Source organism: Embiotoca jacksoni, unplaced genomic scaffold, assembly GCF_022577435.1.
Source record: "Embiotoca jacksoni isolate LCO1_2020_lvr unplaced genomic scaffold, fEmbJac1.0.p SCAF_1, whole genome shotgun sequence".
In the NCBI taxonomy this organism is placed as follows: Eukaryota; Metazoa; Chordata; class Actinopteri; family Embiotocidae; genus Embiotoca; species Embiotoca jacksoni.
Window position 1 is genome coordinate 17,222,526 of NW_027185229.1, and position 21,991 is coordinate 17,244,516.

At 37.9% G+C, this 21,991-nt stretch overlaps 1 protein-coding gene across 3 annotated transcripts in view; it reads right to left on the reverse strand.

Annotated features, from left to right (window-relative positions):
- Positions 1-20,789, reverse strand: part of LOC138195014 (sodium- and chloride-dependent GABA transporter 2-like) — a 24,094-nt gene extending 3,305 nt beyond the window's left edge. The window contains exons 1-14 of one of the 3 annotated variants that reach the window (XR_011177984.1): positions 20,714-20,789; positions 10,737-10,927; positions 9,771-9,905; positions 8,362-8,502; positions 7,529-7,616; positions 7,292-7,424; positions 3,302-3,436; positions 2,925-3,028; positions 2,360-2,484; positions 2,046-2,158; positions 1,213-1,350; positions 1,025-1,127; positions 838-938; positions 100-196 (exon numbers count right to left, since the gene is read on the reverse strand). Coding sequence is in view for 2 of the 3 variants with exons in the window: in XM_069144082.1 (XP_069000183.1) it covers positions 838-938; positions 1,025-1,127; positions 1,213-1,350; positions 2,046-2,158; positions 2,360-2,484; positions 2,925-3,028; positions 3,302-3,436; positions 7,292-7,424; positions 7,529-7,616; positions 8,362-8,502; positions 9,771-9,905; positions 10,737-10,927; positions 20,714-20,784 (1,578 nt within the window). In the remaining variant the exon portion in view is untranslated. Of the gene's footprint in view, positions 1-99; positions 197-837; positions 939-1,024; positions 1,128-1,212; positions 1,351-2,045; positions 2,159-2,359; positions 2,485-2,924; positions 3,029-3,301; positions 3,437-7,291; positions 7,425-7,528; positions 7,617-8,361; positions 8,503-9,770; positions 9,906-10,736; positions 10,928-15,441; positions 15,632-20,713 lie in introns of those variants that run through there. The other 2 variants (XM_069144082.1, XM_069144089.1) reach the window with 2 other exon arrangements.
- Positions 20,790-21,991: the final 1,202 nt, after the last annotated feature.

A 21,991-nucleotide genomic window follows, 5' to 3' on the forward strand; every position in this document is an offset into this window, starting at 1 on the left:
GCATTTTATAAGGCCTGGAGCATGCACAACACCCAATTACTCAATACATTTAGAAGTCCAGAGTCTGTACGACAAAAAAAAAAAAAAAAACACTCCAACCTGCAGCACTAGATGCTGTCTGAGTTTAGGCAAGCGTTAGCGTTTCTTCTCCTCATCCTTATAGATGTGTTTCTGTACAGACGGGAACGTTTGAGAGCTGATGGGAAGACATTAAGTTGTTTTTGTGCTTTGAATGTACAAACACAAATGTATTAGGTGGACAATGTTTTTTTTTGCCGAGAAGGAAACCTCTCTGTTATTGTTGGCTCAGAGAGGCCAGTCACTGCTTCTCACTTTCTTTATGTTTGGCTAATTCTACATCCTACGTCTTTATACTATTAATTCTTGGATTAATTAGCTGAAAACAAAAACAAAGCTGCTTTTTTTTTTCTACTGTTAATCAGCTAGTGAGGATGCAGACTTTTTGAATGTGACATGCAGCTCTCGTCCTTTATTAGGATTTCATGTATTGAGTGTTTATTAAAGATCCCCTTTGACAAGATCATTTAATTACAATGAGTTAGCAGGAAACATTAAAAGTCTGCTGGAGGCTGTTTTCAACCAACTAACAGAACTAACATTAGCTTCATTACAGCTAATAAAACCTTCCAGCAAAATAAACTGTGACTGACTAGAAATAAGGAGCCTGCCTTTGTCTGCCTCTGTAAGACTTTAAAGACCGATTGTACTTATTTTAAATGGTGTCTCGTGTGTGCTTTGTGAGGATGCGAAACTGGACAGACTTATAGTGACAGTAAGTAAGGGGGCGGGGTTTAGCTCATCTTAACTGTAACTCACCATGCAAACTACTGGAGTGACATATTTCAAACAGTATTTGATCAGGGACAAAGGCTGGTATCCAATCATGTCCTCTATGTTTTCATAAAACCGGTCTGCTCCTGCGAGTGGACAAAAACACAGAGGTGAGAAAAATTGAAATTCAATGTGAAGAGGCCAGAGATATTTCTCCTGTATATAAACTGACCATACACCCATCCAACACATATAGACTGTAGTGAGGCAAAGAGAAGTAATGTCATCCCACTGCAGGCATAGTAGTCAAACACCTGGAAGATGTACAGGCCACCCTGTGAGGGAGACAATAGCTGTGTTAGCTGTTGTTATGGTCTTTTATCATAAGGAAATGTAAATTATGTGACAGATTAATCTTACCTCTGTGACCATCACAAGGCCGATGAAGAAACTAACAACGCTGATCGCGAGCAGAAGAAGTTTACGTCGATGGCCAATATGGAAGAAGGATGGATTCAGGTCCGAAATTGCTGTCATCATCGCTTCAAGACCCACAAACTGAAACACAGACTAGTCAGTTAAATTATTAATAACACCAAATGTGAGGCAAACATTTCACAAGTAGTAATTTAGTAATTAGAAAATAGAGAGAGAAATAGAGAGTTTATAGTGCGCAATCTTCTTCTAATTATATTTAAATAGTATTAAAGATTAAGAATGTTTTATCTGTCTCTGGAAACAATTGTGTCACAAGTGAAATAAATATGATGGCACATCTGAGACAGATTTGAGTTAAATTAAGTAGTTCATGAGAATGATGAGTTGTTCCTAAAGCAATTTTCAAAATAAAAATCCTGCGATCAATCTAGATGCAAACAAAGCTGTGATTATTCAATCCTTGGCTAGACTTTCCACTGTAATAAAGTGAAATCTGTGGATTAGCTACTAAAACATCAAAAATACACAGACAGATAATAGGACCAAAGTCAAAACTTTATGGATGGAAGAAATACATTCATTCTTTTTTAACTGAGACACTCGCACACCAAAAAAGAAAAAAGAAAGAAGGAAAAGACTACAACTTGATAGTTTGATGAAAAGGGAAGACTGTGCAACCATTATGATTACTTCATGTACAGATTTAACAGATCTAATGATCATTAAAAATATTTGACCTTTGATTAAAACTGTATTCAAGAGAGAAACAAAACAGATTTTCTAATTCATTGTGGTTGGAAAAATGGTCAGCCTACCTCACTGTCAAGTCCCAGTAAAATGACCATTATGAAAAAGAAAACCGCCCAGAGCTGAGGAAAAGGCATCATGGCAACTGCTCGCGGATAAGCAATGAAAGCCAAGCCAGGACCTGCAGGAACAATAAGTAAATATAATGGACATCTGGTCATTTTTCTGCTTTTTGAGTCAAAATATTTCACCAAAGTGCATCTAACATGTTTTGGCTGCTTTTGCTGTTCTAAAAGTGCAATGTTTATTCATGAAATCTTCATTTTAAGTTTATTTATTCATTCTCTTAAATGTTTATTAAAATGTACTTTCATAAACTCACCTGACTCTGCCACCTTTGATATGTCTATGTTCTGCTCATATGCCATGAATCCAAGAGCAGAGAAGATGGCAAAGCCAGCAACAAAGCTGGTTCCACTGTTCAGTAGGCACAAATACACACAATCCCTAAAAACAAACAAACACAATCACAAACAAATGAGCAAAAAACAAACAAACGTATGTATCATACCACATTATTTTGCATTAAAATCCATTAAAATTTCACATCTTTTGTGGATAGTTGAGGCTTACTTAGCTACTTGTTTCCTATTAACACAGTAAAAAAAAAGAGCATTCTGTTGTATAAAGTCATATTGTTCAGCCTGAAATAAGCAGTGAAGAGACTCTGAATTCTGAAGAATGTCTCAAACGGTCACTAAAATTTTACTCTGAGTTTATTATAAAATGTAGTTCTGTATCATTGTTTATAACATCTTTTCTGGTTTGTATCATCTTTGTATAACCTTTATGTTGCATTTTTCCGCTTTTTAAATCTGTCATTTTCAGATTTTTTTTTTTTGGGTCATTTTGTGTTTCATATGCAACAGATGTAACATTAAACTTACTTGTAACAGTTGTTGTTGTACTTATTGTAGCTTCCAAGTGCGGTTAGACACCCAATGCAAATAGCATAGGAATAAAATATTTGTGTGCCAGCATCTATCCACACCTGCAAGACATATAAAAGTAATTTACAATAAATTACATATGAAAGGCATTTATTGTGTGTTGCAACTGTGCATGCAGAGTGTCGGGAAAGAACATTTGCTAATGTTTTACACTGCTGTCAACTTTTGTGACAACGGCAAGGCAATCATCAGCTAATATAGTTATAGTAAAAAAACATGACGGTTGAAAACCATGTATGAGTAACCGACTGAATCCTGTTTTTCTGCTTTTTATTTTACATAAATAAAGTCTTCAAATGGGGATAAGTTTGTACCTGGGGGTCAGAGAGGCGGGATGGATCTGGGTAGAGGTAAAACTTGATCCCATTCATGGCCCCAGGCAATGTGAGTCCCCGAACAAGCAACACTGCCAGCATCACATATGGAAATGTCGCAGTGAAGTAAACTACCTGTGGAGGAACCATGGACAGGGTTCATTTGTGGCAAAACTGAGGACGCTGTCAGTCACTCTGAGCTCAAGAACACAATGTATGCTCAACATACATGAAAGGCCTGGTTTAAGGTACTGTAGCACTAATTAAACACATACTGTTAACTCATCTAGTAAACTGTGTTCTTGTCTGAGAAGCTACGGGAAACACAGTTCAATAACCCAAAGGCAAAATGGGCAGCTACTTTAATCACCAATAAAACATATGGTTACTTTCAATTTAGAGATTGCTCTCTTTTAGATGTGTTTTTGAGTCACACTATACTTTGGCACATGCAGGGAGTTTAACAGTTGATGAGTATCATATTCACCATCTTAATCTTAATGTGTCAGTATACTAACAATTACTAATAAACACTGAACACAAACTACAGCCGGAGGTGATGGAAAAGTCAAGAGGAGGATCACGAACCCAATTATAATTCATCTTCGAGGGCAGTGGTTCTTAAAGGAATAGTTTGCCGATTTTCAACCCGATTTGTATCGATATAAAATCACCAGTCGTACTCCATGGTACATGCCATATCCCACAAACTACAGACTGTTTATTTCCTGGGTTTCTGCAGCCTGCCTCCACAGCCAGTCAGTGGCGAGGATAGGCGGGTTCTGTCCTCACCTGCTCCAAACTCAAAACGGCCCGCCCGCCATGCTGCCTACTCACGTACACAAACCGGAGGACTCCGGCAGAAAGTAACGTTAATGTGCACTGCAGCCATTTTAACAGTGTTATGCTGGATTCAGACATTGATGGCTACTTATATGAGCTAAAATATAGTGTGGAGGAGCTACGGCGTATGGAGGAGGAAGAGCCCGAGAGTGAAGGCCGAGCACCGTGCAACGGAAGCGGCACAGAGCGAACCGGGCCGGAGACAACAGGTGGAGCCGTTGCGGGAAATGTGCACCGATGGACACCGAACTAGTCGCCATGCTGCTGTGAAATAGCGAAGCCAGCGGTGCGGAACGAAATATAGTGACAGCATAGCCTACAAAATGTGGCATGATATTCACTATCATTTTAAAAAAAAATAGTTTATCAGGGATCGTTTCCTCTCCTCTGATTGCATATTCAAACGGACAGGCTTTGATATTGCTGCCAGATACCCTGCAGTCATGAAATGTTTGTTGTTTACATTATGTACATTACTCTGAAGTACTTTTTTTTTTTTATTACATTTTCTTTGAGCTGTAAATAAGCTTGACTCGCTAAGTTGTTGTTGTTTTGCATTCAATATCGCCTGACAGCCTTTTGCCGTTTCCTGGATTTCTGCAGGGAGAGACCGGGGGAGGACGATCGTCTTGTTTTGCAGGCCATCAGAGGGAAGTTTCCATCACTGATGGATTGCACCAGAGACTCAGAGAAAGAACAGATGCACTAGATCAACTTGAACTGTAAAGTATTCTTAGACATTGTTTAAATTTTCATAAGGTGAGAGATCATACTATTTATCTCTTACACTCATTTGAATGTGAAATTGAAGTTTATTCTGAAATATCTTTTCAGAAATTCTGTGAACAAAGCTTTGAACAAGCTGGTTTTAGTTAGTTTTATATCCCATTCATTATCCAGTACATGCTGCTGAAAGCAGCAGAGAATATTAGGTTTGACCCTCTAAAAATAGATTGTTTTTGCAGACAGATATTTCTCCCTTTGATTTATTCTGCACCTATATGACTACTTTAACATAATCTGTTATAATAGCCCATGTGCTTCTACACTATAGTTCTTTATAAAAGGGTTGTTTTTAATGAGGAAGAAAGTTAATAACACAACACAGAATTGCTAAACTACTGATTTATAGACCAACCAATACAACAAATGTTTGTTTTATATCAGTATAGTTGCAGTTGTTTCCAGGAGTTATCATCCTGACAGTACTTTAGTTTAAAATCTACCCCAGTGATTCATTTTTGCAAAACACACAGCTCAGAAAGCAATAATATAGATGGTAATTAAAGCATTGAAAATGTATCGATTAGGAACTTTAAAAATTTTTTTTTTTTATCTGAATCAGCACAAAGTCAATCGTCATTGCACCGCCCACTTTAACACCCAGAAGTCTGCTTCAGAGGCAGCTGTTGAAGTGTGTTGTTGTTGCAGCTCCTTTTGAAGGTTCTGGTATCGGTTCAGTGTTGGCTGGCGGCGCAGGCAGGTGATGACATTAGTGTCTTGTAGGGAATGTTTGTGTTCAGTTGTTCCTCGATAATTCAGGTTAACTCTGTGGTGTGTGGAATGAAAATCGCAATAAACTCGTGTAAAACGTGGTTCTCCTGTAAGAGGAAGGGAAATGTTTGCTTTTTCTTCAGAGTAAGAATGTTAAAATCTGTATAAGCATTTATGAAATGGCTCATAGTTTTGGGCTAGATTACAATTTGTAAACGATAATGTGTTTGTATTATTGAAACAGTAAGATAATAAGGAAGATGCTGTGCAGAGACTCTGACCAAGAACACTGCCCGGGTGGGTATAGTGTACTTTAGCTGCTAAGATAACAACATCGAAGGAACGATATATTGTGGCGACATCCTCAACTATATGCGGCGCGTTTTGGGTCCGGGAGGATGCAGAGAACAGTCCCGGTGCGGTAGATGGACCGGCGGTATCCTCGACTTATTTCCTCTGGGTCCGAGTCGTTGTGTTCTCAGTCTTCCGGTTTACAGCGGTCGGGACCCGGGAACAATGCAAGTCGATACCATTGCGAGCAAAAAGTTGTGTAAACAAACGGGCGGCTTTTCACTCGCCAACACCCCGGTTTATATGCAGGTAACCGGGACCTCCGTTCAAGCTTATCCGATAGAAACGACGTCGTGGCGGCTGCAAGCGAACGCAACGAGCGCAGTGCATTCTGGGGTTTGTAGGACTTTTGCATTTTGAGCGAAATTGAACACTAAGGCATATTTTCTCCGTTTTTTTCTGGTCGCAGCACCAATTTCAAAAACTTTTGAAAAGTGCATAGACACTTAGGGTTTGTACAAAGATCATCTTTACACCGGCAAACTGTTCCTTTAACCTTTTTGGGAGCGTGATCCCCGTTTGAGGACACGTTTCCAAATGCAATAATTACACACAACTCGCTCATTCCCTACCATTTGCTAAAGTTCGCATAACAAAGCATCACATGGCTGTGTTGTTTTTGTTCTGCCGCTCACCGTTTCATTTAGTCTTGTTTCTGTTTTACTCCTGCCCACCAGAGGTCACCTGTGTCTTTCTGTTAACCCAGTCAGCTGCCAGTCTGCTGCCCACCTCACCTGTTCCCAGTTCCCTACTCAGTAGTAGATGTTTGGTTGTACTTATATTACTAATGTTGTGGGGACATACAGCCAAGACAAAAAAACAAGTCATTAAATCATTAGTTTTAAAAGTGATGACTTAGTTTAAGGTTAATGTAAGGTTAGTGTGTGTGTGTGTGTGTGTGTGTGTGTGTGTGTACATGTGTGTTTGAGGAGCTCAACAGCACCCTAAACAGCGACTGTCACAGAGCACATGACCCTTATCCTGTTGCAACCCCCAGTTTAAGAACAGTGGGAATAGGAAAAACGTTATAGCACCATCAAACTGTCTAGGAATGATGAAGGTCTGAAACTGTGTTGTTCTAGCAGATTTTACACTTCTCTGATCATTTATGTGAACCGTGAACCTTGTATAAACACACCTTGTTTCCAATATCTAGGGGCATGGTATCTTGCAAAGTGATATAATTGGAGTATTTTTAAAGAGTAGACAAAAATGTAATGTGCCAACAATTGAGTTATCCCTTCCAGTTTAAAGGTTTCTTGGTACAACATTTAAAAAAAAAAAAAAATGTTATTGTCCTACCTTCCCAGTAGACTTTACTCCTTTCCAGACACAAAAGTAACAGATGACCCAGGACAACAGTAGACACAGAGCCAGCTCCCATCGTATGCTGCCCAACTCATGGATACTTCCTGTAATATTCAAAACTCTTCTCCTGCAAATCACAGTTGTAGCATTTAAAATTCAAAAATGTTTTCGAGCTTACACTGTCAACATACATACACTTACACTGAATAAGTTTTGGATTTTCTTACTCACTCCCAAAATTCTCTCACTGGCGATGTTGAATTCTCAATTACAGTCATGTTGAAATAATCAGGTCTTTTATCGAACTCCACACAAGTTTCTGAGAAACAACGGATATTTGGAAAAAGTCATGGAATTAAATGTACACAAATGATCAAATCACTTATCAAAGCCTTCAATCTCAACGTCAAATCAATTGCTTTCCTTTTTATATTTGTATGCATGTAAACTGTGCTAGTATTTGATGTATTATTACTTGGGGGACATTTCCATAGAGCCGTTTCTACTTTTAACAATAACTCAATAACTTTCAAAATACAATTTTATGCTGATTTGTCATATCTGTTTACAGATACTTTTACATTTCCAATAGATTAAATAATTACCAGTCATGAACACAAAACGACCTAGTAAAATTAATTTGTTAGTTGTCACACTTAGCCTGTTGTGCAGTTGTTTCTATCAGACAGAATTTACGCACAAATTTGATAAAGATTTTAATTTTAAATTCTATTTATGTTCTTTTGAAAACCATCAATATCTAATGATATCATGCTAGTATGCTGATGGTTGTTCAAGTGGTGGTTAAGTGAGTTTTTGTGGCAAATAAACTTTGAGCTCCAGACCCAAACCAAACTCCTCAAAGGTAGGGATCTTTTCCCACAATCTGATTCACCCCTAAAAAATCTGAACAACAAACCTGTAAAACAAGTTAATTAACCAGTAACATAATGACTTCAGTGAACTTTATCAGCATGCAATACATCACAATTGCACTGAAGCTTCATGATAATTACTTGTTTGTTTTCATGTTTCTTCTTCTATGATCACATCCGGGGTCCTACCTGTGTTCCAGCTGTTTCTGCAGCTCGCCCAGGGAAGCTCAGAGTTGAAAGAAGAGAAGAGATATAGGAATGCCCAGGCCAATATGACAATGTAATAGATACTGGAGTATAAAACAACAACTATACTACCATAACCCATCCCTGAAAATAGAAAAAGAAAAATAAGAATCCATTAAGTCAAACTCAACACATGAAAGTAAGAAATAACAAAAACAAGAATAATTAAAATGTGTCCCTTGACAGTTTCCCTTCCTCCCATGCCAGTTTGGTCTCCTCTGCGTAACGGAAGTGCTCGGCATTCTTGACTTGGCCCGTCTTGTTATTGCTAAAATATCAGGACTAGTTTGACTATACAACTAATTTTAAAATGATTGCATAATTTACTTTTAAAATGATTTAAGAAATAAAATAATACAAAAAAGATTTATAAAATAATTTGAAATACCAACAAATAATAAATACATAGAAAAACTGTGCAACAGAAAGTGATTAAATGCCTCACATTTAATGCATTATAAAAAAAAAGTTACGTTAAAAAATACCACCAGAATATTATTATAAAGTGAATGTTGTTGCTGAGTAATTTCAGTGTAGTGAAAACATGTTCTACTGTTGTACACTCACCGAAGACATGTAAACATGACTCAAAGATAAACATCAGTCTTTGTAACTCATTATTTTTTTAGTAGAGGAAGAGATACTAACAGGAAGTAAAGAAGGAGGGACAGAGGTCGTAGCCACCTGAGAACTCAAAGGTCAACTGAAATGTACAGGAATACAGCATTGGATAGTTTATAGATCTGAAATAATGGCCTTGCATCATTTCTTCCCCTTATTATATACATTTATGCAAATTTAGTCTGTAATGTCACAACTGTGTAAAAATGTAAGTCCTTGAATTTTGTATTGTTTGAGAGAAAATTCAACCATTACTAATACAAAATTCCTTCAAGTTTGCAACTCATAATTACAGTTTTCTTGATCACCGAATCAGTATATTTTTGACCATATTGTACACATATAACCTACATATTCACATACTGCATGTCATTGATTTATAGGTGTGTTTTCACATATGCCGATGGTGACTGAGAAGCTAGGCCTGTGTAACTTCCTGATATCTCCTCATTCAATGATAAACCAAACCTTTCAAGCAGAAGAAATCATTTCACTCAAATGTAATAAAAACATACAGCGTCAGTCCATTTTAGATTAATAGCAGATTACAATCATCTGCTTTGAATTTTGATGGCAGGGCTTGCGAATTTCAAAAACCCAGATTGCCTGTTCAATGATGTAACGTCATATGTTCTAGTTAAAAAAAAACAAAAAACTCACGTGCCATCTTTTATCTTTTAAATTCACATGTTTATTTTCATTTCACATTGATAGTAGACTTAAATCTTTACCTTCAAATAGGGGGCAAATTTTTCTCCAACAGGTAATACTTCCTTGTTTAGTGTACTGGCCAAGAGATGTTTCCAGCAGAAACAAGGGGATGCCACAGGTAAAGAGGAAGACTATATAAGGGATGAAGAACACTCCTAGGGAAAATCAAAAGTTGTTTGTGAGTTGAAAACTTTAATTAATCCATATGTATCACACTGATATAGGTTGATCCTGTGACAGCTCAACTTGGCTAATGCTGATGTGTCTAGTCTCCACATATTGTTGGTATCATGCATTTTCCAACATCACCTCATTCGTCTTCCCGTGTTCAACAGTTTTAAGCTTACTTTTAAAACTTCTTTGGGTTGTTATATTTAATTTGTAGTGATTTGCAGTGCATTTCTTGACGACCCCTATAACGAATGTGTTGTCGTACGTTTCTTAATTTGCTTATCTTCTTTTTAGAAATGTTTTTTAAATTCTAAATGTTTAACAGCATGTACTATTGTCAAAATTATAGAGATAATTTCTTCACCTAAAGCTTCTCTTGGCAAATGTACAACGACATCACAGATTGGTGGGAAGTTGTACGGTTGTTTAACTTCATCAAACAAAAATAACGTAACACTTTACAATGGTGCAGTGTAAAGCATAAGCACATCTTGTGTATATACCTTCATCTTAAGGTTGTTTTAAGCATATTACAAAAAAAAAAGCTCATAGTTAGGAGATCTTTTCTCATAATGAGATACTAAATAATAAAATAGTTTTAGGAATAGGAGTTATGAGTAGCTGCGTAATTAGCCAAAGTTGATATTTTAATAGTAGCTCTGAAATGAAATTTTGGCCAAAATATTTTAATTTAAAAAAATGGTGCTGCAACCTTTGATCTAAACTAAATACTTTGAGTTGCCACCGATAGCTTGTTTTTATACATCTTTCACTTATGAGAAAACTTTATTTTCCTTGACAATAATAAAACTCACCGCCTCCATTTTTGTAACACAGGTAAGGAAACCGCCACACATTCCCCAGGCCTATGATTTGCCCAGCAACAGCCAAGAGGAACTCAATTTTGCTCGACCACTGTCCTCTGGTCAGGGTGCTAGGTGCAGAATGGGCTGTGACCATGTCCAGCCTGAACTTCACCTCTGGACCGTAGGATTTATCCATTGTGCTGTAACAAAAAAGACGGGAAAGTTTAATAATATTTTTGATCAGATTAGATGATTTGAAAGGCACTAACTGTAGCATTTGGTTACAATATGGTTAGCCACACTCATAGTTATTTACAGCCATGTAGTCTTTTTTTTTTTTTATTACATATTTTGTCTTATTTGTGGATTTCATTCTGCAAATTGTTAATGAAAAATACATTCTCTGTATTAACAGGTCACTTTTCTTGTGTCCTGTCAGTTCCAAGTAAACAACATAACATAATCACAAACAACATTAGGAATAGAATATGATTGAGTCACTGAATATTAATGTCCTTAATCTGCACAATGCCAGCAGTCTTGCTACTTTAGGTCAATAGAAGGTCAGTGCAGCTTGGCATGAGGGTAATTATTTTCATCAATGTTGCTTTTGTGTGGCTGCCTTGGATTTAATGTGGGAGTGAAGCAAACAGACTGGAAAATATGTGTGGCACTAAATTACTAAAAAAAAGTCTGATCTGAAATGCAGAAACACATTTTTTCGAAAGCGGTACAGTGATCATTTAATGTGTTGATTAATAAGTGTAAAAATTAGCTTTGAATCAGAGTCATCAAGAGAGCCGGGCCTGCACTGTATGTTGCTTAAAGAACAAGAACAGCAACAACAAAAGCTTGTGCAACGGAAAGTTTGACTGGTGTCATTCCATGAATAGTTCCCCATCATAATACCAATCTTTCAAAACTATCTCAAGTTAAGTTTCATTTCCTGTAGTGCAATATTGTGCTCCACATCTGCCATCCTTGCAGCAGCATTGTTTTGGTCTATTTTTAGAGAACATATAAAAGTGTAACATGCTGATATAAATTAATGGGCCTCAAAATGATAGAAATGGGCAACATTTATACTCTAAAACATATTTAGTAAAGCTAAACATTAAACGTTGACAGAATTGAAGAAATGGCTTAAAAACATTAGTCAACTGTGGTAAGAACATGTAAAGAATTTGGTTTAAACATATATATATAATTAAAATAGAACAAATTAAAAGTAACCACTTGATTAAAAAAATATTTGTATCATTATTTTATTGAGACAATGACCAATAATGCTGAGTGGCAATTCCTCATGAGAATCTATAATTTCATGAAATAAGCAATTCTGATATGTGAAAGGGAAACGAAACACATTTGCTCCATTTAACAGTCTTACAGAGGCTATGACTGAGGCAATTTTCAACAGTCAATCATACTCAATGAAAAAGTAGGTTTTCACAACTGGAAAAATGGATTTTTCTTGTGTGCTCAAAACTTGCCCCTAACCACAGCAAACGAGTGGGTCTGCCATTAACTGAAGGGCTGTTTGTGCGCTTGAGGAGGCACCTTTGCTCCGCAAATGTAAACTCAGTTGTCAGTTTATTAGACACACCTAGGTAAAACTAATGCTGTCTAATTCAACAATTCTTCCTATAGTGGTTACAGTTTTTGTGGGAATTCAAGGTTCCAGATTCAGACACACAGCAGCAACCTCGGACCTAGTAGGGTTTAAATATCTCAAGGACTCTCCTGGAGAAGCAGACACAACTTCAACCGCATCTGCTGTCCAAATATCTATTAGTCAGACATTGTTGACACTCTCTACTGATTAATGTGATTTCAATGGTACAACCACAATTAACTGTTGACAGTCGTCCTCTTGTCCCAATGATAATATTTGTCAAACTTTCTTAGAGCTTAGGAAGTTTTTTTTTTTTTTATAATACAAATCACTGGGCCCTGGGTAAGAAACAATAAAAATTGTCATGGATTTCTCAATATCAAAGCCGAAGAAGCAAAGAAAAACTTTAGCGGCTTACACTTTGGGTACCCAAGGCTGTCTGAAATATTTTAAAGGTTACTAAAGGCAACGTCTGGGAGAAGCTTGAGGGCGCTGTAGATACCCTCTGGAACAGGAGTCTCCAAACATGTTTCCTCTTACAGCTACTAATGTAGCTGTAACATTGTAACATTTATTCACATAGCTGAGCTCTACCAAACCAGCTGAATAAGCATCTTTTATGTGAAGTATCAAAACCTGGAGACAAGAGTGACTGTGAAACTAACAAGGGTCATACATGTGCTTTTAATCAGTGTGAAGAAGATGTAAACACCGTTAGTAGTTACTGACCAGGACCGAGAAATTCGGAAACTCGGAGGACAGAGATGAGGAAGAGAACCTGCCTGCGATGGGTCTGAGGATCTTATCATTGATAACACTTTAGCAATCATCCCCAAGAGGCACCAGAATAACTAGTTCTATAGATACACCACAGCGACATTTGGATATCAGCAGAGAACTTTTAACATGCATTGCTACAGCTTGTTTAAAGACACGGCATTCTGCTTTACATGTCGGCTCTTGAGCAGTTTTTAACAACAGTGTGGACTCATGAACCAGTAACCAGCACTGTTGGCTATAAACACAATGAACAGGGGCCTTGAACAGCCACAAAATCATTGATACCTTCACACTGAACTACCACAACATACTACGTATTGTTTTGTTATGAAGATGTCTAATAGTAAGTGCATGATTTCTTCCCTGTGTTTCCTGTTATAAAGTTGATGCATTTTGTGGTTGAGGTACAAATTCTGACTCCACACAATTATCTCTCATTTGTTTAACAATATGTGTGGTCCGGAGTACTATTCATTCAGGCGTTGGTAACTAGCACCACGAGTTTGTGGCTAAATGAGCATACACACTTGTGTGGTGTGCATTCTTGTCTTTTGCATAACTGTATGAAGGTTTAGAGCCAGAGGTGTGTCTACACAGGTAGGCTTGTGAAGCTCACGTCTACACCCCTTGAGCTAAATATCTCGCCATGTGCTTAACACGGAATGACATTTGAACTGTCGAGCGCGCGTGTACGTGTGCTCGGAGAGTTGCAGTAAATAAAATGCGGTGAACAGGTGTTATGCAGACATCTGTTTGAGAACTGAGATTCATCTTTGCCTATGAAATATTTGGGGACGCCCGACTCAGTAGAAACTCCACAGACTTTAAATTAATATTGTCTTGGAAACAAAAGCATAAATTCTGCCTAAATATTTTCCTGCAAAGCGTAAGACTTGTATGAGAAGGGATCTGTCATTAATTAGAGTGATAAGGAGGATGCAGGTTATGTGCTGGGAAGGCTCTAGTATGTTGACAACTCAATAAATCTCCTCAATCAAGCGATTTGATTAGGTCAAGGACTTTTTATAATCAGGAAAATTACTACAAAGACAAGACTATGCTTCTGTACAGAAACTCAGGCCACTTTGTGTAAACCGTTTTGTTGTCTTGTCCAAATATCTAGTGATTTATTGCACTCTACCATGCACCCCAGAGTACAACGTGAGACCAGAAATTTATCCATGCTGGCAGCTCTGAGACTGCAAATGTCAACATGCTAACATGCCCGCAGTGATGTTAACATGCTGATGTTAAGCAGGTGTAATGTTTATCATCACTGTGTTAGTTTAGCACATCGGAATGCTAACCTTTGCCAATGAGCAATGAACACAGTGCAGCTGAGGCTGATGACATTGTCAGTGTTTGTTCAAATACTTAAACATTACATTCTCAAATACATATGTGTGCAAAATTTGGTGATAACCAGGCAGAAAACCTCAGTAATACGTTTGATTTTTTTCAAACATGGACAAATATTGGTTTGAAAGCAATGCGATTCCTGTAAGGCGTGGTAATGAGGAGAAAAGGTTGGTTACACCAGAATGACTGTATTTATTGGCCATCTGTACTGACTGACTGCTCATCACAAACCCTGGTGGAAAGTTACAAGTTTGACGCGCATGAGCATGCACTGGCAAGGGGGTACCAAAAATAGTACAGTAGTAGTGCCTGGTATGTTCCTCTTTTTTTTTTATAATCCCAGTCCATCACTGGCAGGGGAGAGTGGGCTGCCTGGAAAATATTTTTCTGTGGAACAAAAGCATTAACTGTAATATTCACAAACTCCTCTCTGCTCTTCTACTGTAACTTAACCTCAACAGTTATTTTTTTCTTTTGATTTAAGATTGCCAAAAATGTGATGAAAAACACATTCAGGAATTAACACATGCACCACGTATTTTCTTAAAGACAAAAACAAGATTTATTCATTATGCAATTTTTTTTAATTTAAAAAAAAAAAAACTTTTTAAAGAATTTATTATTACCGGTATGCGGCCTGTTCAAATATTTGCGCAATACGAATCCATTTGTGTAAAATTGTTTTGCTTTTTGCAGCCCTGATCACAGAGCAGTCTGAAATGTTACACTAAACAAGGGAAATAGCTGCCCTCACTGCAGCATAGCCAGTAACCTTTGGCCTACATATTACAGCAATGAGTGCCTGCTAAGTGCAGGACTGCCGTGCTGAACTAGAATTGGACAACATTTGTTTCCTGTATAAGGAATGAAACCACAGAACAGTCCACTTGTAATTTATACAAAGAACAGAAGGTATTATGGAAAAAATGTCCTGTGATGTTAAGGGAAAGGGAAGAGTACCTGAGAAAGTTTGCCTCACGTCAGTAGTCTTTGGTTCTGTGTTATGCTTCCATTCCGGGGCAAATCATCTGGTGCCTTTTGGGGAAAATACAAGTCTAGATCCCCCTGTCTGACCAGGACAAGTGTTATTCCCAGCTCTGACCATGAGTGAGTCCATGAGTGGATACTTGGGAGAGCTGTATTTGAGCGGTATGACAATGAGTGAGAACGAAAGAGCAAAAGCGACAGAGAAGGGAGGGGGCGGAGTGTGATGTGTTTCTGAATGATCAACTTAAGGCGGAGACTGTTCCAGCAGGCCACATGGTCTCACAGTAAAGACCGGAGGAGGGGATTTTCACATTAGCCATGCTGGCTGCGTATGTGCCTGTGCAGGTTGTCAGTTCTAGAATGAATGACTCCAACTGAGCGAATGAACAACTGGTGAAGTGAATCCTTCAAATGAGATCTTTCTTTACGCAGACACCAGTGGTGGAGGAAGTATTCAGATCATTCACTCAAGTAAAAGTACCAATACAGTAATGTAAAAATACACCGTTACAAATAATGGTCCTGCAAGAGAAATTCTACTTCAGTAAAAGTACTTGAGCATTAGCAGCAAAATGCCATTAAAGTATTTAAGTTAAAGTACTTGTATGGTCCCTCTGACTTATATAATATCACCTCCACCAAGGGGGTTATGTTTTTAGTGCAGTTTGTTTTCAGCAGGATAACAGAAAAACTACCACAGATCAGGACTTTAGTTTTTTCTTCGTTGCTGTACCAGTAATCATCTGAAGAACCCTCGGATATATAACCCAACCCCCAAAAATAATCCTTCAGGTTATGGCTTTTATTGGTGCTGAGGACTAAAAATATATTTTTATACTGTATGTACAGTATATATAAAGAATATTGTTTACTATATCAATAGTGGCATTTTTTTTTTTTACCCATCTAACATCGGTATTGGCCCCAAAAATCATGTTTTGGTATTCCAGTGCTATTTCCCTGCAGAGGTCTGGTGGAAGATGAAGGAGCTCCATGTTGGAAATTGTTTCGTAACAACAGATCAATAAAAAATAACTGAGAGGTGTTCTAGGTCACAACCGAATAGCGGTGACTTTGTATGTGATTAACATACTGTAATCGGACAAAGGGTTAACATCCTGTGTTGAATTTTGCATGTATCAGAAGACGAGTGACCTTAAGACACAGACTGTAAATAGTGTTTCCCATGGACTTGTTGCCTGCCTGTTAAAAAAAAAAGTTGTTTGAGCGCATGCACTTTTTGCAAAAACAGGCTTTGTGCACTCAAAACTATTGACATTTATTGAGCAACATTTTTTTTTATTTATCAACAACCGACCATGTACAGTAAAATGTGGAAATTCAAACATGATTTAGACCATAAGTTTTCTGTGTTCCCCAAATCACCCACTGGGTGACCGTTTCCATCAGCCATTAGTCTTCCTCCCAGTTCTTCATTCCTAACTGTCCTTTTTTCCCAGAATTAACTTGCATCACTTTACGGATAACTGATTTCCTGTTAGTTTTAGTACAAGACAGTTTTTTTTGGCACAGTTTTGTGTCAAAAAAAAAAAATCCCTTCAGACATCGATGGTGTCCTCTTGGTTCTTTGACAACTCATCATCAAAAAGTGCACTGTTACGTCATTTTGAGTAATTCTTATTGGAAAACAAAACAGGAGATCATTTGTATGTGAAATCATTTTGACAACACAGTGAAAAAGACTTAAGATTTTGAATGTTTTCCCAATAAAAAAAAAAATCCTCAAAATACAAAACCTTATTTGTCCAAACTAAGTTTTGTATTATAAAACTATATTAATGTTAAGCCAATTAACCAGTGCTCTTTGTATCAGTGGATTTAACTTGTGACTTTGTCTGTAATTCACACTGTGTATTTGTAGCTGTGTTGGATGTAACATAATGTGTGTTGGTGGTGGATGTTGGTCTGCAGGGTGTGTGAGCCAAAGACTGACACAGAGGGAGGGAGAGAAAAAAAATAATCTTAGGTCACCAGCTGTGCTTTTTCATCATTAAAATGATTTTGTGGCTGAGACATCATTTTGTCTATTGCAGTATTGAGTTACTTTAAGAGTTTGTTAATTTATTCACTTTCCCATTTGCAATACTGTTTGCAAAACTTGAGATTCTACATTCTGTGGCCTCAGTTGCATACTATTTTATTTGAAATACTTCCATACTTATGTGTTTCTCTTTTTATTCAAATGAAATAGGGATTTGTTGTACCATCAAACTTTTGGACAATGAATAGCATTATAATAACTAATAACGTAGTCTGCTCATTGCTATAACTAGAACACTTAGAGAACAACATCATCAGAGCAAAGTTTGAAGTTCCACAGTTGACAGCTTTGTCCCAGGGGACATTGTTTGGTGCTGAAAAAAAAATATATAGACTGCTATTATGAAAAAAGAGGCTGTGCACAACTGTCATCTAGATCCAATCTGATCCATCCTGGTGTGATTGTGTCCCAAGTGATCAGCTAAGAATGCAGTTGTGGATGGACCCAGGGTGCATTAAGATTTGATCTGCTTAGGACACATTCAGGGGTGGTCTGGGATATGTGTCCACATTCGTGTAGCAATTACACACACATATATATATATACAGTGGGTACGGAAAGTATTCAGACCCCTTTAAATTTTTCACTCTTTGTTTCATTGCAGCCATTTGCTAAAATCAAAAAAGTTCATTTTATTTCTCATTAATGTACACTCAGCACCCCATTTTGACAGAAAAAAACAGAAATGTAGAAATTTGTGCAAATTTATTAAAAAAGAAAAACTGAAATATCACATGGTCATAAGTATTCAGACCCTTTGCTCAGTATTGAGTAGAAGCACCCTTTTGAGCTAGTACAGCCATGAGTCTTCTTGGGAATGATGCAACAAGCTTTTCACACCTGGATTTGGGGATCCTCTGCCATTCTTCCTTGCAGATCCTCTCCAGTTCCATCAGGTTGGATGGTGAACGTTGGTGGACAGCCATTTTCAGGTCTCTCCAGAGATGCTCAATTGGGTTTAGGTCAGGGCTCTGACTGGGCCAGTCAAGAATGGTCACAGAGTTGTTCCGAAGCCACTCCTTTGTTATTTTAGCTGTGTGCTTAGGGTCATTGTCTTGTTGGAAGGTGAACCTTCGGTCCAGAGCACTCTGGAAGAGGTTTTCTTCCAGGATATCTCTGTACTTGGCCGCATTCATCTTTCCTTCAATTGCAACCAGTCGTCCTGTCCCTGCAGCTGAAAAACACCCCCATAGCATGATGCTGCCACCACCATGTTTCACTGTTGGGATTGTATTGGGCAGGTGATGAGCAGTGCCTGGTTTTCTCCACACATACCGCTTAGAATTAACGCCAAAAAGTTCAATCTTGGTCTCATCAGACCAGAGAATCTTATTTCTCATAGTCTGGGAGTCCTTCACGTGTTTTTTGGCAAACTCTATGCGGGCTTTCATATGTCTTGCACTGAGGAGAGGCTTCCGTCGGGCCACTCTGCCATAAAGCCCCAACTGGTGGAGGGCTGCAGTGATAGTTGACTTTGTGGAACTTTCTCCCATCTCCCTACTGCATCTCTGGAGCTCAGCCACAGTGTTCTTTGGGTTCTTCTTTACCTCTCTCACCAAGGCTCTTCTCCCACGATTGCTCAGTTTGGCTGGACGGCCAAGTCTATGAAGAGTTCTGGTCGTCCCAAACTTCTTCCATTTAAGGATTATGGAGGCCACTGTGCTCTTAGGAACCTTGAGTGTTGCAGAAATTATTTTGTAACCTTGGCCAGATCTGTGCCTTGCCACAATTCTGTCTCTGAGCTCCTTGGACAGTTCCTTCGACCTCATGATTTTCATTTGCTCTGACATGCACTGTGAGCTGTAAGGTCTTATATAGACAGGTGTGTGCCTTTCCTAATCCTGATGGAACTGGAGAGGATCTGCAAGGAAGAATGGCAGAGGATCCCCAAATCCAGGTGTGAAAAGCTTGTTGCATCATTCCCAAGAAGACTCATGGCTGTACTAGCTCAAAAGGGTGCTTCTACTCAATACTGAGCAAAGGGTCTGAATACTTATGACCATGTGATATTTCAGTTTTTCTTTTTTAATAAATTTGCACAAATTTCTACATTTCTGTTTTTTTCTGTCAAGATGGGGTGCTTAGTGTACATTAATGAGAAATAAAATGAACTTTTTTGATTTTAGCAAATGGCTGCAATGAAACAAAGAGTGAAAAATGTAAAGGGGTCTGAATACATTCCGTACCCACTGTATATACACATACACATATAATATGTAAATATATGTATAAATGCAGCTCTCGGTACCACATTCCTGTGTTTGTATCTGACTGTGTGCTTACACGTGTTACCATCACATTACAACAGGTTTGTTCATTTTGGATATTCAATCTTTCACCTGAAGATCTCTATCTGCTCTTCTCTTCTCTTATTTATTGTCTGATTCTGATGAGCGCAGCTGAACTGTACAGAAAGCAAGAGAGATTTACCTGTGAACTCCTGCTATAAAGCAGCTCTTTAGTGATTTAAAACACAGGATGCATGTTACGCTTGTTTCACCGAAGCATAATCTGGGTTTATCTTTTTTTCTTTTAGTTTATATCGTGTAATTTCCGACACATATCAGACCAACAGCTGTGCTATGGGAAGAGTTGTCGTCCGTTCACACAGTTCATTTATCCAAAGCAGCAGAACTTGGTGCGCTGGAAACATTAAATAGTCTGACCTGAATTGATCGGGTCCTGACTGTTCAAATTGTGAATTATAATCTCACTGAGCTGTGTTCTGAAATTTACAAATGTGAAATAAGAAATAAATTGTCTTTTGTAAGGAAAGGGGTCACATTTTGTTAAATGCCTGTTGCTTAAACTCCTCGTGTTTCTGTTTGTGTTCCGGTGCTTATTTATTAGTATATTTTTGTGATGTACACTGCATTTAGAGCGGGGAAGTGAGATCGAATCACAAATGGTCAGCCGAGACGCATGTGGAGACGCATGAGAATGCCAGGTGCTAACTGGTTGCTTGTGATCTGATCATACCAGCACAGGACGGTTTTATAATGCCAGGTGTGCAGAGGTTAAGAGATCTCCGAAAAGCGGTTGAGATCAAACCGTCAATTAGTTCTGCTATTATTTAACTGAATAAAATGGGTCACTTACTGTATGAATGCCAAAGAAGGCTGTGTGCTTTAAAAACATGAGTACAAACAGCCAATTGGGAAGTTAGGGCTTATGTATACTCACTGTTTGTCGTCTTCTGGAGCTGCTTGATATCCATCTGGCTGTCCGTCTGACATTGTTTCATCGTTTTCCATTTCAAAAAAGTTGTCGTCACTTAAGAGCTTATGCCTGTCTGTCTTATGTCCGACAGAAGAGCTTGCTATGAGCTGTATTTGGACAAATCATTCTACAAGTTGTTAATGAATCATCTTTGGCAGCCTCCTTCAAAGGGAGGCTGGACAGGGGTACTCAAGTTCAAATAAACACAGCTGTTTCTTGCAATAATAACACAAGTCTAACTTTTTCATCTAATGGAATTACACATCTCTTACATTTCTAATGCCACTTTATGCTTATGTTGTGTTATTCTTAATCCCATTTTACATTTTTTAGTAAGGATCATTTTGATTGAAATATAGTATGTAACAGTCATTAGGAGTTTTTCTTTCAAGCACACATTTAACAGTGAAGGTCTGGGTAATTTAGCCCTCAAAAAGATAATAAAACTGTGCATAATTTTACCCCATAGAAAGTTAAACTTAATGATTTTGTTACAATAATGTGCAAAAAAAAAGAGTATATTTTACTTTGTATCACAGAGAGCTTTTAGAACTTAACAGGCTACATTTAGTTAATTAATGCCAGTCATTTACAATCACAAATACATGTGGTATAATTATACAGATCAGAAACAATGTGACATTCAAATTAAGTGAATAACAAAATATATAGCAGTGAGCTATACTGAATTATTTATTTATTTGAGAAGCAGAACAATTAAGACAGGGGAGTGACTGCGCAGCTGAAAAAAAAATGTTTGTTCAAGTTAGGAATGAGCATTTCAAGCAAAACAACTATCCAAGGTCAGTGTGTGAAGATCTGTTTTTGCTCTGTATGTATGATGCAGATGACAGCCTGTTGAAGTGTGCTTACTGTTTCTATATTCTAATCATTGTTTGTCATTAGTCTGTGCTCCAGTACCACACTCACATAAGACTTCTAGCTAAATAAACAACAGAGGGGGACCATTTTGTCTGGAATACATTCTAACCAATGCACCCTAGTGGCCACAAGTTTTTTTTTACCCAAAATACTGTCCAGTCCATTCAGGAGAACAGACACATTGATGTTTCCCTGACAAGTGACCTCTAGTGGCCATGTGAATAATGACTGTTAAGCTTAACCTTTCCCTCACCATAAGCATTGGTTGTTAGGTCATATGAGCTGTTTTGTTACAGTATTGACATATGGCCTATTTTGTTGTGTCGATAAACTACTTGTGGGAAAATGTAGTTAGTTTCC